The sequence below is a fragment of the Electrophorus electricus genome, chromosome 2 (assembly GCF_041902795.1).
Source record: "Electrophorus electricus isolate QZ-2024a chromosome 2, ASM4190279v1, whole genome shotgun sequence".
NCBI lineage: Eukaryota > Metazoa > Chordata > Actinopteri > Gymnotiformes > Gymnotidae > Electrophorus > Electrophorus electricus.
The window spans coordinates 29,276,316-29,301,818 of NC_137498.1; the positions used below are offsets into that span (position 1 = coordinate 29,276,316).

At 43.1% G+C, this 25,503-nt stretch overlaps 3 protein-coding genes across 12 annotated transcripts; 2 read left to right on the forward strand and 1 right to left on the reverse strand.

Annotated features, from left to right (window-relative positions):
• The first annotated feature begins 18 nt into the window (after positions 1 to 18).
• aste1b (asteroid structure-specific endonuclease 1b) lies at positions 19 to 5,216 on the forward strand. Of its 5 annotated transcripts, XM_027014975.3 has the most exons (6): positions 19 to 152; positions 263 to 418; positions 1,217 to 2,585; positions 2,710 to 2,923; positions 3,119 to 3,311; positions 3,800 to 5,216. In XM_027014975.3, the coding sequence occupies exons 3-6, from the start codon at positions 1,224 to 1,226 to the stop codon at positions 4,128 to 4,130; spliced, it is 2,100 nt and encodes a 699-aa protein (XP_026870776.2). In that variant the 5' UTR covers positions 19 to 152; positions 263 to 418; positions 1,217 to 1,223; the 3' UTR covers positions 4,131 to 5,216. The 5 variants fall into 5 exon arrangements, with proteins under 5 accessions (XP_026870776.2, XP_081554057.1, XP_026870775.2 ...); XM_081697931.1 differs by lacking the exon at positions 263 to 418 and having other exon boundaries at positions 21 to 152; XM_027014974.3 differs by lacking the exon at positions 19 to 152 and having other exon boundaries at positions 166 to 418.
• Positions 5,217 to 5,427: 211 nt separating this feature from the next.
• On the forward strand, positions 5,428 to 16,069 carry wu:fc38h03 (uncharacterized). Of its 4 annotated transcripts, XM_027014918.3 has the most exons (18): positions 5,428 to 5,548; positions 6,044 to 6,157; positions 6,910 to 7,016; positions 7,800 to 7,910; positions 8,002 to 8,037; positions 8,131 to 8,157; positions 9,171 to 9,242; positions 9,720 to 9,782; positions 10,396 to 10,422; positions 10,526 to 10,570; positions 10,704 to 10,739; positions 10,864 to 10,944; positions 13,074 to 13,170; positions 13,372 to 13,499; positions 13,868 to 13,987; positions 14,333 to 14,456; positions 14,776 to 14,878; positions 15,425 to 16,069. In XM_027014918.3, the coding sequence occupies exons 2-18, from the start codon at positions 6,064 to 6,066 to the stop codon at positions 15,492 to 15,494; spliced, it is 1,341 nt and encodes a 446-aa protein (XP_026870719.1). In that variant the 5' UTR covers positions 5,428 to 5,548; positions 6,044 to 6,063; the 3' UTR covers positions 15,495 to 16,069. The 4 variants fall into 4 exon arrangements, with proteins under 4 accessions (XP_026870719.1, XP_081554110.1, XP_081554108.1 ...); XM_081697982.1 differs by lacking the exon at positions 5,428 to 5,548 and having other exon boundaries at positions 5,591 to 6,157; positions 6,958 to 7,016; XM_081697984.1 differs by lacking the exons at positions 5,428 to 5,548; positions 14,333 to 14,456 and having other exon boundaries at positions 5,589 to 6,157.
• Positions 16,070 to 16,071: 2 nt separating this feature from the next.
• wipf3 (WAS/WASL interacting protein family member 3) lies at positions 16,072 to 25,503 on the reverse strand. Of its 3 annotated transcripts, XM_027014922.3 has the most exons (9): positions 25,287 to 25,503; positions 24,213 to 24,314; positions 22,515 to 22,596; positions 21,484 to 21,610; positions 19,385 to 19,534; positions 18,547 to 19,239; positions 18,259 to 18,417; positions 17,941 to 18,042; positions 16,072 to 17,104 (listed from the first exon to the last, which is right to left on the reverse strand). In XM_027014922.3, exons 3-9 carry the CDS (start codon positions 22,590 to 22,592, stop codon positions 17,064 to 17,066), a joined length of 1,350 nt encoding a protein of 449 aa, XP_026870723.2. In that variant the 5' UTR covers positions 22,593 to 22,596; positions 24,213 to 24,314; positions 25,287 to 25,503; the 3' UTR covers positions 16,072 to 17,063. The 3 variants fall into 3 exon arrangements, with proteins under 3 accessions (XP_026870723.2, XP_026870721.2, XP_026870722.2); XM_027014920.3 differs by lacking the exon at positions 24,213 to 24,314 and having other exon boundaries at positions 25,287 to 25,502; XM_027014921.3 differs by lacking the exons at positions 24,213 to 24,314; positions 25,287 to 25,503 and adding an exon at positions 24,955 to 25,071.

Here is a 25,503-nt window from a genome sequence, read left to right on the forward strand (position 1 = left end):
GAGGGGTTTTGGGGGTCGGGGCTGGAGCGCAGAGGAGCGGGAAAGCTGTCTTCTCAATTTTACAGACTGCAGCTTTAAGTCAGGGATGGACAGTCTTTAAACCTTTGAGGGATGAAATGGTGTGAATGACCACAAGAGGGTAACAAAGTTCCGTGAGTTTTTTCTAACGGAATAACCAATAGTGTTTTTAGTAGACGTGTTATTATATTTTTATATTATTTAATAATTTAAAGGTAAATGGAAATATTACGGTCTATTACAGCCTATCGAAAAAGAGCTTATTTCATCGATAGATGTAACTAAACTAAGATAGCTAGGTTTGGCGTCAATGACACCACCGAAGAAGAAAGGGAGGACGGCACAAACGGAGGGAAATGTTCACCAGATATGAACTTGTGACGCGGTCTTACTAATTAAAGTAAGTGCGTTTTGCAGAAAGCAGATGCTCGTTTAAATATCGGAGAGTATAAATCATACGAAATTCCAAATTATATCGAGGTTCTCGAACTCGAGCGCTACACGTATGAGCATCCAGCTACCTAACTGCTTGACTAGCTAACGCTAACCTAGCTACATGAATGAGAATAAGCGCAAGCGCTTAAGAAACGTCGGAGGATCGCTTACTTAGGTCACGCTAGCTTGTTAGCTAGCTATTAGGCTGTTGTTGACTTTACTGGGAACCTTTAGCTAGCCCAAACTAATGTTAAATTAACAGTACATGCAGGCCAGTAACTAAACAACATAAATCCGTTATCGCAATGAGTGCTAGTTTAATAGCTAGCTGACGTTATTGCATCCAAATTTTGAAAATGATCCAATAGAAACCTAAGTGTTATCAGTGAACTGTGTCAACAAAATGTTAGGCAATAACTTACACGGACACTTTTGATTTGCTAAGATAGAAAAATAATTAGATTGCTTGTTATATTTGACGTGGACTAAGTATGTGGTAAAAAAAAAAAAAAAAAGCTAGCTTTTCACTTGTATAGAGTGCAATACAATGAAAGGATTTGGACTCAAGTTGGAATGTTATATATATATATATATATATATATATATATATATATATATATATATATATATATATATATTCTTTTTGACAATATTTTGTGCCCAATAATATTAAAAAATTAAATGTAGAGTGTTAGGACATGACCTAGATGTCAATAACAAAAGTATGTTAAATAAAATGTCACCGTGTTCTTTTCCCTTGTAGCTGTACCATGGGGGTGCAAGGTCTGACGAGTTACGTGGAAGGAAATCGTCAGTTCTTCACTGACCTGAAGCTGAGAAAAAGCCACCTTGTAATTGACGGCTGCAGCCTGTACTTCCGACTGTACTTTAGCTGTGGTTTGGACCAGGCGAGGGGCGGAGACTATGACATCTTTGCTGTTCAAGTGCGACGATTTTTTGCCGCTCTCTCAGAATGCGGTGTGCTCCCATTTGTGGTTGTCGATGGTGGCATAGACCAATCGGACAGGAAATTCAAGACCCTGCGAGAGCGGGCTCAGAGCAAGATCCATGAGGCACATGCCCTCTCCCGGGGGGCTCACGGTAGCGTTCTGCCCCTGCTCACTCGGGAAGTCTTCAGACAGGTTCTGCGTGACCTCGGAGTGCCCCTTGTGCAGTGCGTCTCCGAAGCTGACTTTGAGGTCGCCTCTCTGGCTCATCAGTGGCGATGCCCTGTCCTGAGCAACGACAGTGACTTTTACATCTTTGACTTGCCTGGTGGCTACCTGCCATTCACCTTTTTTGAGTGGGAGAACGTTTGTGGCAAGACCTCGGAGCGCTACATCCCTGCCCTGCGCTTCACCGTCAACCGCTTTTGCTCGCATTTCAACCACATGAACAAACAGCTCCTGCCCCTTTTCGCAGTTGTCACGGGTAATGACTACACACCTGCAGAAACGTTTGAGATGCTCTCCAGCCGGGTTGAGTTGCAGAGGGAGGCGAGAGCAAGGGGAGGGCGTTCAAATCCTCGCATCGAGGGCCTCTTGCTTTGGCTGTCACAGTTCAGAAGCCCACTGAATGCTCTGGAGGAAGTGCTGGGAGGCAGGAAGAAAGGCAACCTGCGGATGCAGCTCATGGCTGGGATACAGGACTACCAGCTCCCTCCTACCAGCAGACTGGCACTGCTCTTCTCTAGCAGTCAAGCTGGACTCCCTGATGTCCAGGGGCTCCCGGTATCTTTAGCCTCCCAGCCAGAGTGGCTCTTGAGGGGGATCACGTCAGGAAGGCTGCCCCCTTTGGTTCTAGATGTGCTGGTGCTCCAGAGAGTCCTCCTGATTCCTCAGGTGGAGAACACTCGTCTGCCCAGTAGCCATGAAGCCTCGTTGAGCATTCGCAAGGCCATTTATGAAATCCTCCTGCTCAGCGGGGCAAGACAGGATCATGCTGTTCAAGCACAGAGGGGTAGAGGAAGTGGTGGAAAGGCAAGAGCAAGTCAGAGTGGGCGGTCACAGGCTTCCAGCGCCAACTCTGTTGTGGAGGAGTATGACAGACTTGACCTTAACCTCAGGAGAACCAGTATAGAGGTTCACCTAACCACTACTCACCCACAGCTCAACCTGATGACTTTAGACAGGGTAAGACAGGATTACAACAATCAGACTGTGAATGGAAAATCAAAACAAAAAACAGATTAGCAATTACCAGACATAACTCCTTCAGATAAATTCATCTCCTGCTCTCATTCACATTCTGACACAGATGGCAGCATCAGTGAGGCTCCAGGTGTTATTAGGAACGCTGGGTGTGATGGAGCATGTGCTACAGCCCTTACCTCCACATCTGTGGTTGCCTGCATGTGTGACGTATTTCTGGGTGAAGTCCTCTACCCCAAGGCCAAGTGTCTCAGTGCAGCAGTGCCTGCTCCTCGGGCTGGTGTATGGGGAGCTTTGTCGGCGCATGGCCCTGCCTGGAGGTGAAGGTGTCACTTGTACCTAGAAAAAGACACCTGGTGTTCATAACATGCTTTAAGTAGGATTGTGGTTGAACCTCGAGCCTTAGAACCTTCATGATTTCTCAATTGTTTGCTAAACATAAATGGAAGTTTGGCATCTGTGTAAACCACTCTTGTTTTTTTCACAATTTATGTCCTTTGTTCTAACCGTTACAGATCCACTACATTTCTGTGCTGCTACTGCCTCTGTCTGCAAGCAATTAGACCGACTGAGACTTAACACTGGTCACAGAAGGGGCTTGGATCTGGGTGTGGCTCACTCTCTTAGCCAATGGCAGTCTTGTATGTGGGCAGGAATTTACCTGAACCAGCTACTGTGCTTTCCACTTCCTGAGCCTCACTGTGTCTGGTACTGTATGTCTCTCTGTGTTTAATACTATTACTATGGAAGTTTGTTCTGTTATTGTCACTGCTTCAGCATTAGTTATGTGATATTAGTTAGACAAGCACAGCAGTGTTGCATGTTATTGGTTTCAGCATATAACTGTCTTGTTATATCATTACACTGCACTAGATTTTGGCCACCTTTAATGTTGTTTTTACCTTGCATTAACTAACACATGAATTCCATCAGTGGAAGTTCTCAGAACATACTTTTTAAACATGAAATAAACAAATCTACAAGACATACTTTTCCTAGGTATAGAAGTTAACATTTTGATTGTTGGCATCGTTCCAGTATCTTTATATAGTAGAGCCATAATATAACCAAACCTCTGATTGATTGATCCATCTCTCTCTCTCTCTCTCTCTCTCTCTCTCTCTCTCTCTCTCTCTCTCTCTCTCTTTATTTATTTTTTTAATTCCCCCCCCCCCCCCCCCCCTTTCCCACCCCAGGCTGTTCAGTGGTACTCTGCTACATGGTGTGCAGGCTGCTCTTCGGGGGGGCCACCAGGCTGAGTCTTTGCTGGCTGGGGTATCTGTTGCTGGACAGCTCTATGCTGTCCTGTTAGGGGTAGTGACGGGCTCTGTTGGCCAGTCCCAGACTCTTCACTCTGCACCACTTCCATCAGCGGGGAGGGGGAGGGGGAGGGGGAGAGGGAGGGGCCAGGGTAAAAGGAGGCGTGGTGGGGGCAGCAGGAACAGTAGAGAGAGAGATGGAATGCAACCTGTCACTGGGTTGGAAAATAGGTTTGGCGTGCTGACCTGTGAGGATGACTGGAACTAGGACTGAAAGATAAGATGAAGGAACCTTCCATTCATCCATCCAGAGGTGGTGGAGTTAGGAGAGGACTGGGATAAGCAGACACCTAGGAAGGGTTTAAACAGGTTTGACTGGACCAAAATGAATGTCAGTCTTATTAAAGTTTTATCTTTTTGTATCAAGGAATTACACCAATTACATCTAAGCACTTAATTCAGGATGGGGACAACTGCCTTCACTTTGGTTTTTATACGCCAGGTGCCTTTGTGGAAGGCAAAACAATTTTTAGCAAATTCTTTTTTTTAAATCTGGCAGCTAAAAGAAAACTGCTTGCTACCAAAGTGCCTCACATACACTAATGCTGTTAAGATGCTGTCATGTGTATGAAATTAGATTTCAGCTTTTAAACAGTTTAGTCATTAGTGCCTTTTATTAAAATGAAACACCTGCTTATGATGATAACATTTCTGTTTGTCTTTCTTGTAAGAAAGGAACAGGAAGAACTAATAACCTGGAACCTGCTGTGTATTTACATCACTGTTTCCTAGATTCATTGTTAATCATGCTAGTCTTTTAAACTAAAGTTTTCATTACTGGTGGTAAATATGGGCCATTTGTCCGCATAAAAAAGTTCATTGTGAACACTGCTCTAAGTATTGTTCAAGTATGAGAGTAAGTGATTGGATAATGCGGAGGACATTGTGCTTTTGATTTAAGATGGGTGGTCATGTGGATGATGTGAATGATAGCTGGATCTTAGGAGGACAGCACTGTTTTAAGAGGCCATCTGCATGCAGTTGCATTCACTGAAGTGAATTACACTCTTGCTTTGTACCGCCATAATGTAAACATCCTGTCTTAAAGGCATGTATTATGTGTGTAGAGATTGACCGCTGTTAATGTGAATGTGAAAACTAGAGGAATGTCAATGTTTTGCGTAGCTGTTTGCCCTATTGTTACACCTAATGCTACTCTTGTGGATTATGACAAAATAAATTTAACATTAGGCCATATTTTTTGTTTTTATATGTATTTATGAGAAAATTCTATCAATTTTTATCTATTTTGTATTCTCTGATCTCATTAAAGTGGAATCTAGATTTTTACTCAGTTGAAAATGTTCATGTGCAGATATTTGGTAGTGAGTAACCAGATGAAAAATTGAAAAAGGTTCTCACACTACTCTTGAAAAGCTTCATGTGATGAATCTTGCGCTTTTTATAGTTTGATGGTGCGAATTCGGTATTACTAAGTTGAGCAACTGGCCTCGGGTGGAATAAGGTAACTATTACAGCTTTATAAACGCGACATGCCTGCTGAGTACGTCCTCGGTTTTGGTTGTGTACTGGTTTAGTCTGCTCGCTCGTCTCCATCAGTTCACGAGGGTACGTACACGTGTATCCACACGGACTAGGACCTAGATCATTTTGCTGAATGTAGCCGTGAGTACACATTTATACATGAGTTATCTAGACGTACAGTAGCCTACATATTCACTCGTTTTGTATGACACATATTTAATACGATTGCATATTTAAGACGATTGCTTAATGCAAAACTAACTAAGCTGTTAAATGTTTCCATGTCGGCTGCTGGCTCCGACCTATTCAGTCATTTTTCGTCGAGGGCACAGTCGTAGTATTAGTCTAATATTGGCACAGGGAGTGGGGGTATCTCCTGTGTCAGCACATTGGCTGTAATAGCAGTCGCGCTTCGATATTCCGAGAAACCGTTTGAAGCATTCTTCGCTCATTGAAACGGCAGCACGAAGAGAGACGGACAAAATATATATTGGAAAAAGTCATACGAGCGTAGACGATACTTAACAGGTGTGCGCGCAGAGCGGGAAGAAGTGGGCGCGTGTTGGGATGGGAGAGAAAAGGAGGTCGAGGGTAATTCAATATAGTTCAAACATCGTGCGTGCACTGTGAATCTAGCACGTACAGGAGGCAGAAACATGGCTTTGGCCAAGGTTGGAATACAGCTGCAGTTTCTGCTGTACTCTGTGTCAAGCTTCTCATCTAACAATTTGGATAACATTATTCCAACAGGTAAGATGTTATAGATAAGATAAGTATATGTTATACGAGAGCATGCGATGTGTCTTCCATTTTTCGCTGTTAGTGGTGGGTGGGTGTATTAATTTGAGGAAGGCGATTAATATCGCTTACCAGTTTCATTGCTGTGTAGATGTGAGTTCCTTCAGTTTCTGTGTATTACAGCAGACTACAGGGACATATATTAGTGTTGTATTCCTGTACGCTCAGGCTCTTACCATGAGTCAAGTTGATATGAATATCAAAGGACAGACTCACAATAAACTACGCACGGATCTGAGGAGTGTAGTAGTGTTAAACGCCAAACGTTGGTGGAGAACCACCGAATTGTTTCTGTGGATATGTGAGCCTACAGTAGTGCTGTTTGACTATTTTGCCTTAGATACAGTTGAAGATACAAATGCAAATATAACATAGTTTGAAATTACACCAAAGTGTTAAAGTAATATTATATAATCCTGATGCTTAAAAGAGGACAACATACATTTCACAGGCCCTTCTAATCCAGAGAAATTTACATATTTCACACCTACATATATCACACAATTTAAATATATCACACAAAGTGTGATCCCTGGGAACTGAATGAACTACATTGGTGTTGGCAAAAATGTTGCTTTACTGCTGAGCTACAGTGGTACGTGTTTAACATCAAGCAATAAGCAGACTAAAAAAATTCTAGTCTCCTTAGACGGTGGACTGCCTGTCCCGAATTCTAATAATTGTTGTGTAATTGATTGCCATAGCCTTGGTCCCACCGGATGCTCTGAATAAAATTGAACCATGTTGCCTAGTGACTCCGCCTCCTCCACCCTTGTTCCCGCCCCCTCCCAGCGTCTGGAGACTAGGTCAAGTGAGTGATTATTCATGTGATTTGTCTGCATGATACTTAAAAATATTTGGGTTTTTTTCATGTTTACTAGACAAAGATTTTTTTATATGCTCATTTAACATTTAATCATTTCTGGCTAATGTATTCCACATTTCTCAGCTATCATATATAATGACAGGTTCTTATCTTCTCCTTTATTAAATGTGCCTAAAATTTGTACACTATTTAAAAATAACTATTAGTAATTGAGATAAACAACATTCTTGGTTTTACAATGCTATTTCTCAACAGCACTAGAGGAATTATACTGTATTTCTCCTTATGAAATGACAGTCATTCTAACTAGTTCTAAATATGAAAGCGTGAGAGGTAAAACCAAAATAAATCTGAGCAGCTACATATTTTAAAGGAGTTTTTTTTTTTCTTCAAAGACGGGTAAAGTTAGGATTTAGATTCTGACCCCAGCTGTGTGGTGTGCCATCAGGTTCCTGTGAGTGTTGACTAAGTAAAAGGCTAGTCAGTCAGACTAGCTGCGATGTGATCTTTGTGCTTCTGACAGACTCAGGATGGAGTTCTAGAGTCTGACACATTCAGGATGGCATTCTAGAGTGTGACAGACTGAGGATGGTGTTCTAGAGTGTGACAGACCCTGAATGGTGTTCTAGATTCTGACAGTCCTTGCTGGCTTGTGATGGGGAACACATTGATAATTGGTTATGGGTAATTGAAGGGTCCCTGAGGAAGTTAAAACAAACTATTCAAAAATAAGTTGTTACTTATTGGTTAATAATGTTTGTTTTTAAGGTGTTCCCAGTATCTTTGGAGCCACAGGGAGGTAGAGTAAAAGATGAAGAGCCAGTGATGCAGCATTGTCTACCAGGACCTCCGGGTCTCCCTGGCCCTGTTGGACCACAGGTAGGGATGAACACCAGCAGCATTACAGATAAAGTAAAGCGTTATATTTACTGTGTTAGTACTATATAGAATTATTCACTCTCCATTTCAGGGAATTCCAGGAATACATGGACCCAAGGGAGAGAAGGTCAGTCTGTACAGGACTCTCTCATATACTGCAGCTGTACAGCAGAACCTAACCATTTATTTAAGTTCCCTTCCTTTTCCCTGTTCTCTGTAGGGTGATATAGGTCGACCAGGATCAAAGGTAAGATTTGATTCACCAAAACTGGTGTGAATCTTTAAACATAACCATGATGAACCTCCTTAACAAAGCCTTATGACCAATGGAACAACAATTTTTCTGTTTACCTCACCAGTGTGTTATCACATCTCAAGATTATATGAAAACACTACAACACTGTGTTATGTTTGTGGTGCTCTTTATTGTGTACTGTAGCTTTGCAGTGCTCCAGAGTTCCACTTTTTTGTTAATTACTGTAGTGCATTAAGACCTGGCTTTGGTCCGTGGGCATGCTGCCTGGCAATAGCATTTAGTTTAGTGCTTGACACGGACATTAATCTCCCCACTGCAGTGCACACCAGAATCAGCAAAAAGCCATTTAATTACACTGAGAACTAGAGAGAGAGAGCAAAGAGCAAGGGAGGGAGAGAGAGGGAGGGAGAGAGAGGGGGGGAGAGAGAGAAAGAGAGAGAGAAGCAAGAAAGAAGCTGCAGGGGTTCTAGCCTCCAGATTAGGTTTGGCAGGACGATATGCAGTCAGATCAAGGGAGAAATGTGTGAGACAGGGAAGAGAACTTTTGAGTAGATGAAGAAGCTACTTACAGACTTTTCATACAGTATATGCTCACCAGTAAAAAAACAAACGTGTGGGGGGTATGGGGTGTGTGTGAGTGTGAGGGGGTGTGGGAGTGTGAGAGTGTGAGGAAGTATGTGGGGGTGTGTGGGTGGTGTGGGAGTGTGGTGTGTGTGGGAGTGTGTGGGAGTTTAGTGGTGCACCACTAAACTGGCACTGACACCTGTATGCTTTTATACAAAACCATATTAATTAATTAAATACTGTCCTGTGTACGTATCCTGGGTAAATGCAAAATGGTAACAGTGACAGGTTATCATCATGAATCATGAAACAGCTGAGGTCATGCCTGTCATTTATTTGAGTATGAATATGAACAGTAGAAGTCTCAAAGTTGCATTCAACACTGCACAGTAGCTGTTGTGCTAATGTATCTAAACTAATGTATCTGTGTGCTTCTGTAGGGTCACTCTGGTCAGCCAGGTCTTCCTGGTAGGCAGGGTCCAATAGGGTGGCCTGGGCCTGAGGGAACAAAAGTAAGATCTGCATTTCAGCTATAGACTCTGCTATACATCACCATTCTGCTATAGGCTCTGCTATACATCATCATTCTGCTATAGGCTCAGCTATAGATCACCATTCCCGTTTAAGGGAACTTAAACCATTTATTTAAGTTCCCTTCCTTTTCCCTGTTCTCTGTAGGTTGATATAGATATAGTCTGCTATGGACTCTGCTATAGATCACCATTCTTCTATAGGCTCTGCTAAAGATCACCATTTACCATTCTGCTATAGGCTCTACTATAGATCACCATTCTGCTTTTAATTTTCATTCACTTTTAAGTACTTATGGCACACTGCAAAACAAATACTGTCCATTAACCCAACAGTTCTCAATTGTTAGCTTACTAAAGGCAAGACACAGTCGGCATTTCACCCTGTAGCAATCAATAGAACATTTCCTCAGGTTAGCAGTTCCTGTTAATACCCTGCTCTTCCCGTGTGACTGACAGGGAGAGAAGGGTGACCCAGGGCTGATGGGAATGCCTGGCATGAGAGGTCCATCGGGTCCTAAGGTGAGAGAGTCACCCCCTCTTAGCACACCTTCTGCTGCAGTCTCCCCACCTTGCACACCTCCACCTGCATAGATTCCCTATTAGTCTGAGCATGTGCCAAGATGAGGTTTGATTGGTTTGAGATGTCCAACACTGCAGGCAGAATTGCTTTGCTGACTGTGGAGGACGTTGTTGGAGATGGCACGGGGGGAGAGACTCCGATTCCAGACACAAGGGGATTGGTCCATTTCCTGCCAGTTATTCTGGCATAAACTGAAACACTGCTGAAGCTAGCTCTGACATTCCCTTCTTATTAATGAACAAACAAGTAAAGTAATGAGTGAACTTTATTGATAGTGGGGGAAATTGTAGAAGAAGAGGCCTTCTATAGCCGGTGCTGTTTGTAGATTTCTATTGGTTTGTGGCTTTTTTCTGATGCTGAATTTGGAACTTTGAAACCCCTTATAATGATTATAATGATTCTCTAAGAAATATAGTACCAGATATTTGTATTTTTTTGTGAAGAACAGATCCATGAATAATGTTCTCATAATTATGAGTCACAGTGCTTCTGCACCCATCTGTTAATACACCTATTTAGAAGCATTTTTGTGGAATTTTTCTTTTTACACAGGGCCTGCCTGGATACAAGGGAGAGAAGGTTTGTCTTTTAAACTCTCTTATTTTGGAAATGGGAAAATAAGTGTTTATTTTGTTTCAGCACTGAGTGTGTCAGAGTCCCTTCACAGGATTCTGTTCTGTAGGGCTCACGGGGGTATCATGGAAGTCCAGGTGTAAAGGGAGACAAGGTGAGGGAAATTGTATGTGTCAGTACTCATGCATGTGTCAGTACCCCAGAGTGTCAGTACCCCAATGTGTCAGTTCTGTCCTTAATACATTGTTTCAGATATGTGTAATGTACTCAGTTGAGTGTCTCTGTAGGGGGTGAACGGCCTGACTGGAATGGTGGGGCAGAAGGTAACAACTGAGGAATTATGGGAGTCCGCATTGATCTGTCATATGTCTCAGTGCATATTTGATTTCAATAAGTTTGTGACTTTCCTTCTATGCCTTTGTGTGTGTGTGTATACATGTGTCCCAGGGTGAAATAGGAATGAAAGGGGAGCCTGGTGTTTCAGGGCAGCGTGGGCCTTCAGGACGACCAGGTAGAAGAGGCAAACAGGTGGGGAGAAACCACCTACACATGTGTACCTACAACACCCGTAACCATCTACACACATGTACCTACACCACCCCATAACCCCCTCCACACATGTACCTACACCATACATAACCCCCTCCACACATGTACCTACACCACCCATAACCCCTTCCACACATGTACCTACATCACATATAACCACCTCCACACATGTACCTACAGCACTCATAACCCCCACCACACATGTACATACACCACCCATAACCCCCTCCACACATGTACCTACACCACATATAACCAACTCCACACATGTACCTACAGCACTCATAACCCCCACCACACATGTACCTACACCACCACATACCCATGCCACACATGTGCCTACACCACCCCATAACTATGCTACACATACCACCCATAACCACCTCCACACATGTACCTAGACCACCCATATTCACCTCCACACATGTACCTACACCATACATAACCACCTCCACAAATTACATGAGTCATTTTAGATTCCACAACAAATTCTCTGATAGTTATAAACTCACCATACTCATGCTCACTGTTAGGAGTTTTAATTAGAGGTATTTTTGATCATTTTCATCATCTCTGTGTAAATCCCTTGAGATGTTCATGGTGCCTGGTGCAGTTTCATCATGGGCCATTGTCACACATTACACTGATACTGGAGTGAGAGAAAACACCAACACTCTGAAACTTTACGAAAAACCACCTCTTCATTCTGGACAACACTCCAAACACACACACACACACACACACACACACACACACACACACACACACACACACACACACACACTCTGTACACACTCTGTGTAAATCCCTTGAGATGTTCATGGTGCCTGGTGCAGTTTCATCATGGGCCATTGTCACACATTACACTGATACTGGAGTGAGAGAAAACACCAACACTCTGAAACTTTACGAAAAACCACCTCCTCATTCTGGACAACACTCCAAACACACACACACACACACACACACACACACACACACACACACACTCTGTACTCACTCCATACCCCTCATATACTTTCACACACACACACACACACACACACACACACACATACACGCACACACTGACATGCTCTCTGTCTCTTCAGGGCTTACACCAGTTCCAGCTGAATGGAATAATTTTGGGATTACCCAGCATGCCATGAGTCTTTGAATACACAAGTAGCATAAGGGTCACTGACACCAGAGACCCATCACATTTTTAGCTTGTGTTCACTCACATACACACACACACGTACACATGCACCCACACACACACCCCCCCACGTTCTGCTCATCTTCACACACCCAGTTACCTGATCCAACAGTGCCTTACTTTGCTAAATTAGTCAGGACCTCTTCCTGAGGTGTCTGTGAGACTACTGCATTAGCACACATGTCACACTATCAAATTGTCTGCATGTATGTGTGTGTGTGTGTGCGTGTGTATGGTTTCATTACAGCCTTCATTACAGCTTGTGTGTGTGTGTGTGTGTGTGTGTGTGTGTGTGCATGCTTTCCTGACCTACTCAACCTTCACTACAGTGTGTGTGAGTGTGTGTGAGTGTATGCTCCCTAACCTGCTCAGCCTTCGTTACAGCGTGTGTGGGCATGTGTGTATGTGTGTGCGTGTTCGTGTGTGTGTGTGTGTATGTGTGTGTGTACATGCCTGTGCCATGTAGCTTTCATGAAGCAGGACCCATTAGAGGAGTTGTCAAGTTCTGCTATCATCTTGTATTGGACAGACATAGCTGTGTCAGGTTTCAGACCTCCTGTGTTGCTCTGTACATAGGCTTTTCCTGTCTGTACCATGTCAGAGCCTTAGGACAAGCTTTGGGAGATGTCTGGTAGGGCTGTGCCCCACTCTTTAATCATTGTGGGTTTAACTACTTACCCTAGCTGAAGCAATCAGAGAAATTGGTGTCATGACCTTTAAGGCTTCAGTGCTTGCTAGATTGCAGACCTGGAGCGTCACTCGAGAGCACATCAGCACTTGAACCTTGGACTGAATCTATGAACTCACTCACTCTCTCATTCTCACGTTCTCTCTTTCACATTCTGTCTCTCACTCCCTCTCTCTCCCTCTCACTTCCTCTACACTACTGTGTGTGTGCATGGTTGTGCAGGGATCTAAAGGAGAGCCTGGTGCAGTTGGGTTCATGGGTCCTTCTGGCCCTGTTGGACCCAGTGGACATCCGGGACCCCCAGGAGCTCCTGCCTCAGGTGGTCAGACGTGTGTTCACACACACACACACACACACACACACACACACACACACACACACACACACACACATTCACACACCTACAGAGTGAGAGGGACACACACACACAAACTCTAGTTTCAGTGCTTGCCTGTGTATGCTGTGAATGTGTGTGTGGGGATGTATCTGGTGAATGTGTGTGTGGGTGGTGGTGGTGCAGGCCTGTATGTGATGGGTGAGAAAGGTGAGAAGGGGATGCCTGGTGTTCCTGGACACTGCGATTGCAGCCTGAACAACGCTGGGAGTGCAGGTTTGCAGCGCCGTGGCAAATATGACAAAGTCTCAGAGGTGAGCACCCCTACTTAGTACCCCTGCACAAACACCCTCACTCACACAACACTACACAAACACCCCTGAACAAACACCTCTGCACACACAACCCTGCACACACACTCCTGCACAAAAATCCCTCGTATAAACACCCTGCACAGACAATCTTGCAGAAACACGCCTTCCCAAACTGCCTGGGTCAACACCCCAGCACAAATACTCTTGCACAAACACCCTCACGCAAACTGTACAAACTGTGTACAAACATCTCCACATATACACCCTTGCACATACAACCTTCAGTGGATTGTGTTGGATTGTGGATTGTGTTGATTGTGTTGTTAAGTGCAGTGTTGTTTGTCATTTCTCTGTTCCTCTGGGTGTAGATATTTGTGGTGAACAGTGAGGAGGATCTGAAACAGCTCCACTCAGAGAATGCGCTCGCCTTCCGTAAGGATCAGAGATCGCTCTACTTTAAAGACACAGATGGATGGCAACCCATTCATGTACAGCGCTTTACTCCTTCACCTTCTGTTGTAGATGATAACAGCCTGCTGTTGTAAAAATTGTTTAGACAACAATCTGCTATTGTAGTAGTCATTATGACAACAGTCTGCTGTTGCTGTTGTCTTCATTCCTGTCATCGTTGGTTCCACAAGGGTGTTTCATAGGACCTGAGAAGAGCCATTACATCTCACTCCAGTGGGCATGAACTCACTGTCTTGTTTTTGAGCCTTATTTTTGCCTGCCCTTAAAGCTTATTCCTGTTCAGTGGTGTAGGCTAGATTCAGGCTTACTAAATGATGAAGGCTTGTAATTTATTTTACAATAAAAACTGTTTCTTTTTAAAGCTGCTCAACTTCCAGTCGACAGAGAGGGTGAAGGGAGGGTGGGTATGTGGGGATGGAGTGGTGGAGCCTCAAAATGGAGAGGAATGCGATGATGGAAACAAGGTGGTCACAGATGACTGTGTGGGTCAGTTGTGGTTATGTGTATATACACTGACATACACACATACATACATATATGCTCTAATACTAGCTCATTCATACTATTATGTTTTGGACAAATGACTGTGGTTATAGTGTTGTTATAAGTCATGTTTTTACACACACACAAACACACTCAGACACACACACATACATCCTCATACATGCTCACACATACCTTGTCCACACTTTTTGGCACAAAACAGCACAATATTAAATGATTAATATGGAGACAATACTGTTGTCGCCACCATCATCTTGTGTTTGTGTTTTCTGTGTGTTATGTATGTGCCTCTGCTTTGCAGGCTGTAAGAAGGCCTTCTGTGGAGATGGATATCGCCATGATGGAATTGAAGAGTGTGATGGGAAGGACTTTGGTTATCAGACCTGCAAGACTTATCTGCCAGGGTAGGGGCCAAATACATACACACACAAACATACACGCACGCACACACACAAACACATGTATGCATGCACACACACATGAATGCGTATACACGGACACACATGCATGCAGACACACACATGCAATCACACATGAATGCATATACACACACATGCATGCACGCACACACATGCAATCACACATGAACATTCACATGCGTTCATGCACGTGCACACATGCACACACATAAATGCATGCTCAAACATAAATACACACACACACACATGCAAACAAAAATACACACACGATCACATGCATGCACATACACATACACTCACTTGCAGTAAGTACATGGCGCCTGCACACACATGCAGACAAAATACACAGACAAACATAACACACACAAACACACATGAAAGAATAAAGTGTAATTGCTCATGCACACCAAAATTCACAAACATGCTCAACCCCTAAGCACATAAACCTCACCCCTGTTTTATTTTTGAGCATGTGTGTGTGTGTTGGATTTGTAGTCAGCTACAGCAAGTGGTGTCTCTTTGTTTGTTCAGGACCTATGGACTGCTGAGATGTACTGAGTCCTGCTCTATTGATTCTACTGCCTGCAAGTTGTTTACCTGAGCCCCTCAAAACACCTCCCACCCTATACACACATGCATTTGCTCTCATACACACTCACACACACACACACACACACACACACACACACACAAGTGCTTTAGCATGCACACAGTCAGGTAATGAACAAAGATAATGAGAATACTGAAAGATGATAAGAATGCTGAATGTAAATGCTGTATATGAATATGTATTCATTTCTTTACTTCCATTTAATTTTTGTTACAGAAGCATGTGTGTATTTGTGAACACTGTGGATTGCCTTTCATGTTTTTGCTGCAGTCTAGCGAGAATGTGACCTTTTGCAGTCAGCCAGCATTCACTGAGATGTGATGTCACTGAAAGGTGATGTCACTGAGAAGTGCTGTCATTTCCACACTATCGCTGTGCTGCATGGAAGTCAAAGTGAAATGTATATAAATATTTACAGCAAAAGAATGTTTGACCATCACATGCACTTCCTGATGTATGATAATGTAGCTTGGGAACTAAGAAAGAATGCTGTTTATTTTCTCTCATTTTTTATATATATATATATATAAAAATTTCTGCAAGAGGAATAAAATGGTACTCTGCTATGTTTGTTGAATTTAAGCCGTTATTTATTTAGCAAAGAATCATAATTTCTGAATTTCACACAGATACAATCCAGTTGGTGGTACTACATTCTGTCTTGCGTGAATATCTTGATGAGTTAAAATTCAGACAAACCTGCCGATATTTAGCAAAAACAGAAAACCTGTGACCAACTTACAGTATGTCAACTAAACATGAAAGGAGAATGAATGTCCAGTGTCTTATGAAACGCTTTGCATTAAAATATGGGACAAAAATCTATAGAACACAAAACACTCATAGGGTCTTAATTGTTTTAGTATGTGGTATAAAGAAAGTCCTTTTCCTGGTTGTGACATGCAGATTGTAATCAGGGTAACTTCTGGTTCATTCATGGTGTCCCAGTCTGAGGCCAGATAACTGTTACAGCTTGTGTCACCAGTGTGCTACTGTTAAGAGATGAGTCCTGTTGTCCACTTACAGGGCAGCGTACTACAGTTACAAGGTACGTTTTTCTCTATAAGGATAAATTTCCATGTTTCCTCAATGTCCCCTCATCAATACTTACTTCTGCTCCTAGGAGCACTAGTCCGGCACTGTGTGGAGGTAATGACAGATCCATCCAAAGATAGTTTGAAAATTTTGACATCACGCAGCATGGTCAGCTAGTTGACCTCTATTCCTCAGCGCAAAGCAAAATCACCTGTGAGCGCAGATAATGGACAAATGGACACTGCTTTAAGTATTCCAAGAATGCAACATCTTTTTACCATAATCCGGTTCCCAAAACAAGCCCTGCAGCTCAGATAAGTGGTTGGGAAAGGCTTGTTTTTTTAAAAAATTATATTCCGATGTCTGAGGTGAAAACTTGGATCAGGTCTGAGGTGGTGTGTTGTACACAACCTCCAGAGTTCAGAGATCAGCATAACATGAGGTTGGAATTTGGTTCTCGTCCACCACAGAGTGATGACTACGAGATGGAACTGTAATGAAGGGCAGCACCAAGCATCCTCCTCTTCATCTTAAGTAGGTCCTCATGCCAGGAGGATGGGACATCACTGGGGAAGGGAACATCACACTTGTTTTACTTCTGAATAGTGTGAAACATTGCAAATAATCATTATTGATCATTAATCATTAATCCATACCAACTGTCACAGCTGCACAAGGGCCTAAAGACATTTTCAGTTTTAAGTATGAAAAGAGTATTCAGCATACACCCAATGATTTTGCCCAGAGTTTGCTGCCCATCCACACTGGCTGATGAGAATGATGGTTAGGATTAGTTTAAGGTTTATCAGTCTTTATCCAGAGTAATCATGAGACATTTCAATGGAATGAATCTATAGTCCTGACAACCATAAGTCATCATTTAACTGTCCATATCATTTTTTGACCACAGGACCACTGTTAACCCATGTAAAATGACATGTAAAATCACAACAAAAAAATATAAACTTGTATCATCTTCAGTGTTAATGCTGTGTGGGGGATGCCTGACTAAGCTGTTGGTTGAGCAGGTAGTGCATAGTGCTATTAACACCAAGGTCATGGGTTCAGTTCCCAGGGAGCTCACATAGTCATACTGATAAACATATACATTCCTCTGGATAAGAGTGTCTGGCAAATGCTGTAAACTGTACATCTATAAAATTAATCTGTATCAAAGATGTAGCCACACAAAAAAAGTGATAGATGAGTGTAGGTACAAAGTGAGTGTGAGCTGACTTGTGTGTGCAACCACAGTGTAGACGCAAACTCCAGGCTGTTCAGTGAATGACATGTGTTTGCAATTCTGGTTCAAGGCCTTGTCTACATTCCCTCTAAGCTAGGGTGTGCGGTGGGAGAACTGCTGTCAGAACAGTATTATACAGGGTATATAACCTGAGAGTACCTCTGTTCTCTTTGCTTGGGTATATTCTTGGGAAAGGTCTGAACTCTTCAGGTGGTGGGAAATCCTCAACTGGGTGGAACTGAAACTTAGATTCAAAGTCATCTGGAAAGCAAGCAAGCATAAAATATTGCATACTTAATGCTTCATGATCATTGTTCCTAAAACAAAAATGTTGTAATGTTGAGTTAAATACTTTTAATGTTGAGTTAAATACTTTTAATGTTGAGTTAAATACTTTTTATTTATTTTTCTGTATTTTTAATGCATTTTAAAATGATATATTGAAATATTAATTAATTATGAGTGGGGTGTTTTTACCAAGGCTGTTCAGGTATCCGTTCCTCATTGAGCTGCGTGGAGCAGGAGGCAGAGGTGGAGGAGGTGGAGGAAGAGGGGGAGGGGGCAGGGTTCTGCTGGACAACTCAGTGGTAGGAGAGCGAGCAGGTGGGGCAGGGGGTGGAGCCAATCGGCCAGCACCTGCCAATCAACCATGCTTTACATTTTATTACCACATCTAAATCAGCCTTTATTATCTATTCTCCAAAAATGAAATGTCCAGTGGTGGGCAAATCCAGTCCTGGCAGTTTTGCATATGTAGGTGTGCACCTGTGTTCCGGGGGATGGCAGGAGGTCTCCGGCTGGGTGCTGTGCAGGGGTAGGAGGGCGGCAGTGGGGGCACTGTCGGACGGTACGTGGGCAAGGGCACAGCTGGCATTTTAGGAGGTGGTGGTGGGAGAGAGGAGGGTAGACTAGGGGTAAAAGAGGCAGGGAGAGGTGGAGGGGATGGAGGAGGGAGGTCTAATAGACTGTTACAGTACTTAGCATCAAACAAAACTGGAGAGGGGGGTGGGGGGTAATGAAACCTGTCAGGAAGTGCAGAAGTAGGGAGGGATGGAGGCAGGGGTGGAGGAGCAGTTGTGGGCATGGGAATGAGCAGGGGTTGGACAGGAAGCCAGGTAGGTTTGGAGATCTGGGGTGGAGGGGGTGGGGGTGGACAGGTGGGCAGAGGAGGTGGCCTGTTGCCAGGCCGATCCTGATAAAAGACTGAAGGAGGGGGTGGAGGTGGGGTGAAGATGATGGGGGCAGAAAAGTGAGGTCTGGCGTTTGGAGGAACCACCTGGCTGGGGGAGGAGGGTGCTGTATATGAGGACAGGGGGCGTGTCTTAGATAGAGAGGAGGATCTTTCTAAAGGTTTGTGGGAGGGAGAGAGATCTGGGGTGCTGCCGTGGAAACCCTCCCCATGAGATGGCAGGTTCCATAAAGGTTGCTTCAGGTTGGCCATAGAGCCAGTCTGAGAAACTGAGATAGAAAAAAACCCAAAAAAACACACACACAAACACCACCAAGGAAATGTACAAAATTTAACATGTACTCACTGCTAGACACAATGTAATAATCATCTTACGTTGATCAATATGGGATACAGCCAGTGAACCTGAGTTACCTAAGCTTTTGTCTCTCTGTCCAACTGGCTTGAGGACAGGAAATCCCCCAGCGAAGAGCCCACTCAGAGTGGACCCCTGTGTGGGTGGTGCGCTGGACCCCCCAGTTGACGTGCCCATCCCAAAGCCATTGACACTATTCCCCTTGGGTTCTGGAGTTGGGCAGGCACAGACAGGATGACCAACAGGTTAGGAGGAAAGGAAAGACCTCATCATCCACTTCAAAGTAAAACTGTCCATGGTTTGTGTTTACTGCAGTGGGTTCCTTCCTATAATGGTGGAGCACTTTGTGTGGGGACAGGCATGCGCACATCTGTCAGTGTGAATCACTGGTGGACCTTGACATTAAATATAGTCTCAGATAAGCAGTGCTTTATCTGCTGTGTGAAGGCCCTCTTCCCTCTCTCACTGTGTGACCTGCTTACGTGTCCTGATATGAGAACACCAAATTGCTGGATTGCATGCTGACGGACTATTTCTGACCATAACTCAGGAATGTATGTCATCAAAGCAGAACTGAAACAAAAACTCCAAAACCCTGGTTATGCAGGTTAATACTGGTTTACTGGTTTTTCAACTTACCAAATTCAGCTTGACTTAGCCAATGCAGTGTTATATCCAAACTATAAAATCTCCATTCACACTGCTGTGTAGGCGATGTAAACTTTAACCTTAGGACTGGGTGCTACAGCAGAGTTAAAGTGACTACTGGTAATATCGCAGTGCCATGATATGGGTTTTTCCATTGCTGTGAATACCATGATGAGCCCCAAAACAGCAAATCAGAAACAGGCTAGCTCATAAGATAAAATAAAACCCCTCTTTGTTATTAATTATTAAAAACAAACAGGTTGTTCTAAAACTTACATTTAACTCTAATTTACAATGGTGGTGCAATCAGATTATTAATTTGCTTCTATTCAACCAGCTGCTGCACAAAACACATACATTATACTGCCCATATGAGTGGGAAAATATAGCCCACTTGGATCTTAGCTACCTTTGAAAAGTTAGTTGCTAAACATTATTGTAGAAATGCCCTGCAAAACTGAAGATGATTGAGAACAAAATATAACTGCAACCAAGGCTGAAGAACTATTTCCAAAAAGGGGAGTGTCCTCAGTCATTTGGAACTCGTTTAGATTCAGAGTTGCCAAACATAGCCAGCAAACTATACTGGGCAAACCATATCAGGGCACTCTATTAGCTAAATGTAGAAACACCACCAATCTACTTCACCACATTATAGTCACTCATGTCTGTGAGTATGAGGTGGTGACAAGAGTACTTGCAGTTAGCCCCACCAGCAGTGGCACGCCACCCAAAACACTGAACACCACCCCACCACAGTAATCCAGCAAGGTGGCACTTTCCACTGCTCAGGAAGAAGACAGGAAGGAGAGGGAAACGAGGAACACAACAGTAATTATTTACCCCTTCCCAAGTACTTCAGTTTCTTTAAAATATCTGATTAATACTCCTATTTCCTGCCTGCTACAGACGTTCCTGGTAAAATTGCTACTCTGCTGCGTTGCTATGCCTCGAGAGATATTGCCAGCACGAACGCCTTTTTACCTTTCATTTCTGCTTGCTGCATTGCATTGTTATTGTGCATCAATGGGCAATATACAGTACAGTGTTTGAAAACATACTTTCTTCCACTTGCATCTCACTCCCTGCCACCGTCACAATCGGTCATGATTAAGATTTATTATGTTTAATGGGCATTTAAAGGTTAATAATAATAACAATAACAATACTACTACTACTACTCCTACTATTATTACTACTACTACTACTACTACTACTACTATAATAATAATAATAATTATTATTATTATCTTCTTTATTACTTTTCTGGTATATCATGGTATCATTATTATCTAGATAGTGGAAAATACCATAATATAAATTTTAGTCCATATCATTGACCCTTCCTGATTAACTCTTCCCTACAGTTACAGTCAGGCTTGTAAATGGATACAGTGTGCCCAGCTGATTTTCGCTATGATATCCTTTTCTGGAGCATCGTGTCAGTCCATTTCTGCCTGAGCTGAATGGTACTCTGGTTGACCATGAACTGGATGTCATTTGCACTCACTCTCGAAGGAGGGGGCACTGCGGTCATTGACCTGTGTGACCTTCTTCAGCCGCGTGCCTTTCTGAATGTCTGCCAGCAGTGCCCCACGCCCTCCTCCTGCAGAGCACTGGAACTTAGGAGACTCAGACTAGGACCATGAGAGAGAGAGAGCGAGAGAGAGAGAGAGGGAGGGAGAGAGGGATAGAGAGAAAGAGAGTGAGAGAGAGGGAAAAATAGTGAGATAGAGTGAGAAAAAACACCTTTATGTATTTAAGTATTTAAACACAGACACAGATCTGCACAGACAGAAAGCTCAAAGGAGACATGAATCAACCACGAGGACTACTCAGAGCCAGCCCTAAAAATGTGACACTGTTGTGTGATGTATGCTCCTGTGTGTGTGTGTGTGTGTGTGTGTGTGTGTGTGTGTGTGTGTGTGTGTAATTTTATCTCTAATTAATAATGCAAATGTGTCCAGCTGGTTTGCAGGATGAACATGGTGATGTTATGCAGCAGAATGCATGTGTGTAACTATTCAGGCATATGTTCCACTGTATGTCTGTTGGTTTGTGTTTCTGTGTTATTGTCTGTGCATATGTGTACAGGCACAGGTGTGTTTGTGTGTGTGGATGTGAGTGTGTCTGCGTGCATGCTTTTTGTCTGTGCATGTAGGTGTGTATGTCTGTATATGTATATTTGTCCATGTGTATGGTTTACTTTGGGTGTGTGTTTTGTGTCTGTGTATTTGTGTGCAAGTATGCATGTCTGTCTGTTTGTGTGGGTCTGTGTGTGTGTGTTTGTGTCTGAACATATGTGTTTGTGTTTGTTTGTGTGAGTGCATTCGTGTCTGTGTGCTGTCTATGTGTGCCTTTGTGTGTGTGTGTGTGTTGTGACTGTGTATATGCATGTGTAACTTTGTGTATGCAGGTGTATGTGTCTATTGTGTCTGTGCATCTGTGTGTGTGTGTGTGTGTGTGTGTGTGTGTGTGTGTGTGCGCGCATCTGTGTGTGTATCTGTGTGTGTTTGTCGTGTGTGTATATATGTGTGTTACCTGTAAGGGAGCTGGTGGAGGGGGAGGTGGAGCAGTGGGTGGAGGGGGAGGTGGAGGGACAGGCATGACTGCCCTCATAAATCTGTAAAACATTGATTTACTAAATCATTCACATACACCACATGATCCCGCGGAAGCTCCTAAACATACACCTCCAGGCCTTACCTGTGTACTGGCAAAGTCTTTACAATTATAACTACAATTACAAGTTCAGATGCCTGTCAGAGCAACCAATAGCTTTTTTGTCTCACTGAAGAACCTAATATTTTTTTGTATGAGCAGGCAAGCAGACATATTTCGGTGCTGTGGGTTGACCATTCAGAATGTGTTTGAGATGAGCATGAAATGTCAAAACATGGGATAGATGTGTGACCATGGGAGTAACTGGTTTTCCTTTATGTTTCCCCATGCTGGAAAGTGTTCAACTGTCTCATACTCTCACTCCTGTTTTACTGGGCCTGTGTGTGTTTCTGATGTCACACTTTCATTTCTTCTGTTTTACTGGGCCTGTGTGTGTTTCTGTGTCGCACCCCCACTCCTGTTTTACTGGGCCTGTGCATGTTTGTGTGTCACACTCTCACTTCTGTTTGACTGGGCCTGTGTGTGTTTCCAAACATCTATATGATCAGTCTAAAGCCTTTTGATTTTCCTCTCACAGACCCCTCCCATTTCCATTAGATTCCAAATTGTGCTTGGCAGGAAGTTTGTCCATCATGAGCTGTGGCAAACAGGAATTCTGCTTCCTCTCCAGGGTAAAATGATCTACTTCTGCCACAATGGCTGACAAAAGGCCCCAGAGAGATCTTGGCAGACGCTGCCCTTTCTCAGTGCGCCTCACCCCATCTCATCATCCAAGCCGTAACCTTAGCCCTCAGTCAGACGGAAAAAAAAATGGATCTCAGATCAGTGTTGAAGGGGAGCTTCTTACAGCAGCCAGAGAGATCAGGAATTAACAATGGAGTCTGTTGTTTGGGAAGTGTAGCTGCCTAACCTCTGGCAAGCCCTGTGTTCCCACAACGGAAGAAACAATGCATGCTATGGATAAATATACAGCTCAGCCATGTAGTAACAGCATGGTGTTATTTGTATGAAATGTGTGCAAGACTTTAAAGAACATAAAATTGCAGGTACAAATCAAATATGTGCTCATAAACCAATTTTGCACTTCACTGAAACTGGCGATGTGAAACTCATACCGGTGACATCACTAGCCCTCATCGGGGGGTAAAATAAAGACAATTAAATAAGTGAAATCCAGTGGTATTTTGTACGTTCTTGGAACGTTACAGGAATGATGTGCAGCTGCACAGGCCAGTTTCAGGAATTCACTGTTTGTGGCCTTGATACACAGCATCTTAACAACAGCCAAGTTCTTCCCCAGAGTCTCATTAAGAAGTTGCATACACGCTGCTGACATGGGCTTCTTATAATGGAAATGGTTATGTGGGGTGGTTGCATGGCATAGTATACATAAAAAAATAACATAAGAGAAATACAGAGAGAGAAATACAGTATACAGAAGTAACATAAAGAGAGAAACGTCTGTGATTGTACTGGTATCATTTCGAAACCAGTCAGCAACCAGTATGGGACCAGTATAATCCCCAAATGTTAACACAGACTGCCTAAAAAAAGGGAAAAAAAACTGCATCGGATAATTCGCGCCGTGACAGGTAAAATGTATCTAAATGTATCTACCTGGAATTGCGGAATTTCTTAGAACGCAAATCAAACAAGTGCAGACCGAAACTGAGCTCGTAGATGAGAAAAACTAATCCGCCGTTTGATGTAATACTGCTCCTTAAACATGAGACAAAACTGAAATATGTAAATATAAAACAACATTTTTGTTTACTTGTACCTTTGAGCAGGCATCAAAGGTATACATCAAACTTAAAAAGAATGAAGCTGTTGCTAATGTAAATGTTTTAAATCCATGTTTCCCATGGGAATTCTACAACGGGGTGAACCTTTAGTTTGAGAAGCCTAAAGGTCTAACAAGTAAACAAAAAGAAAGGACACGCAGTACAAAGCAAAACGTGAAGTTAATTCCAAAAATTCATATGCAAGAAAACTTCACACACGACAACGGGAACCAAAAGATGAACATTTCATGTTGTTTAGCAAATACTATTTTTGAGACTAAGATGAAGAAGTCTCGATTAATGAGATTACTGTTGAAACTCAAAGTTGGTTATGCGGTATGCTGAAAATTTATTTTCTCAGAGTTTGTAAGCTATTTATATGGTCACTCAACAATGGTGACTATCACTGAAAATAACACTCGCCCATAAGAGAAGACCACCTGACAGTACTGTGAACTTGAGGGAATTGTTTACTGTTTAGTTTGCTGTAGCTTCTTAACGGTTTGTTTTCGGTAAGCTAAAGCAGACTTTACCTTCTTAGCGGTTTGTTTTCGGTAAGTTAAAGCAGACTTTACCTTCGCGGGCAAACATAAACGTCCTCGATGCGCTTTTCTCTCAGATTTTGTCGCGTGAACCACGACGCACGAAGCTGTAATCGCGTAACACGCCACTGACACGCGAGATACTGTTACAGAAGATGAGCTCGGGTTATAATTAGGCAAACGCTGAATACGCCGCCAGTTTATTCAAACTTAACTACAGCCCAACTCGCTTTTGCCCTATTCTATTTCTGTTACATTTCAACCGATTCCTTAACTTCCCATTCTGCTTTACTGCAATCTTTACAAAAATGTTGTATATGTCAAAACAAAGCAAAATTATAATTTTAAACGCACAATGAGTTTACCTTTAGTCGAAACGGTATATAAAGATTGCCATATCTGCTAAGTATTTTGTATTAACGCTAGCAGATTCAGCCCGTGGTCGTCATCATCCGCCTGTTGCGTCCAGTCTGAATGCACAATGCATGCATAACTGGACGTAAGTGGTACGGTCAGCAGGAGGGGCGAGATGTGCGGTTAGCGCGCGGGTCTCTTACACATGTCGACGCCATGGTGCAGCCT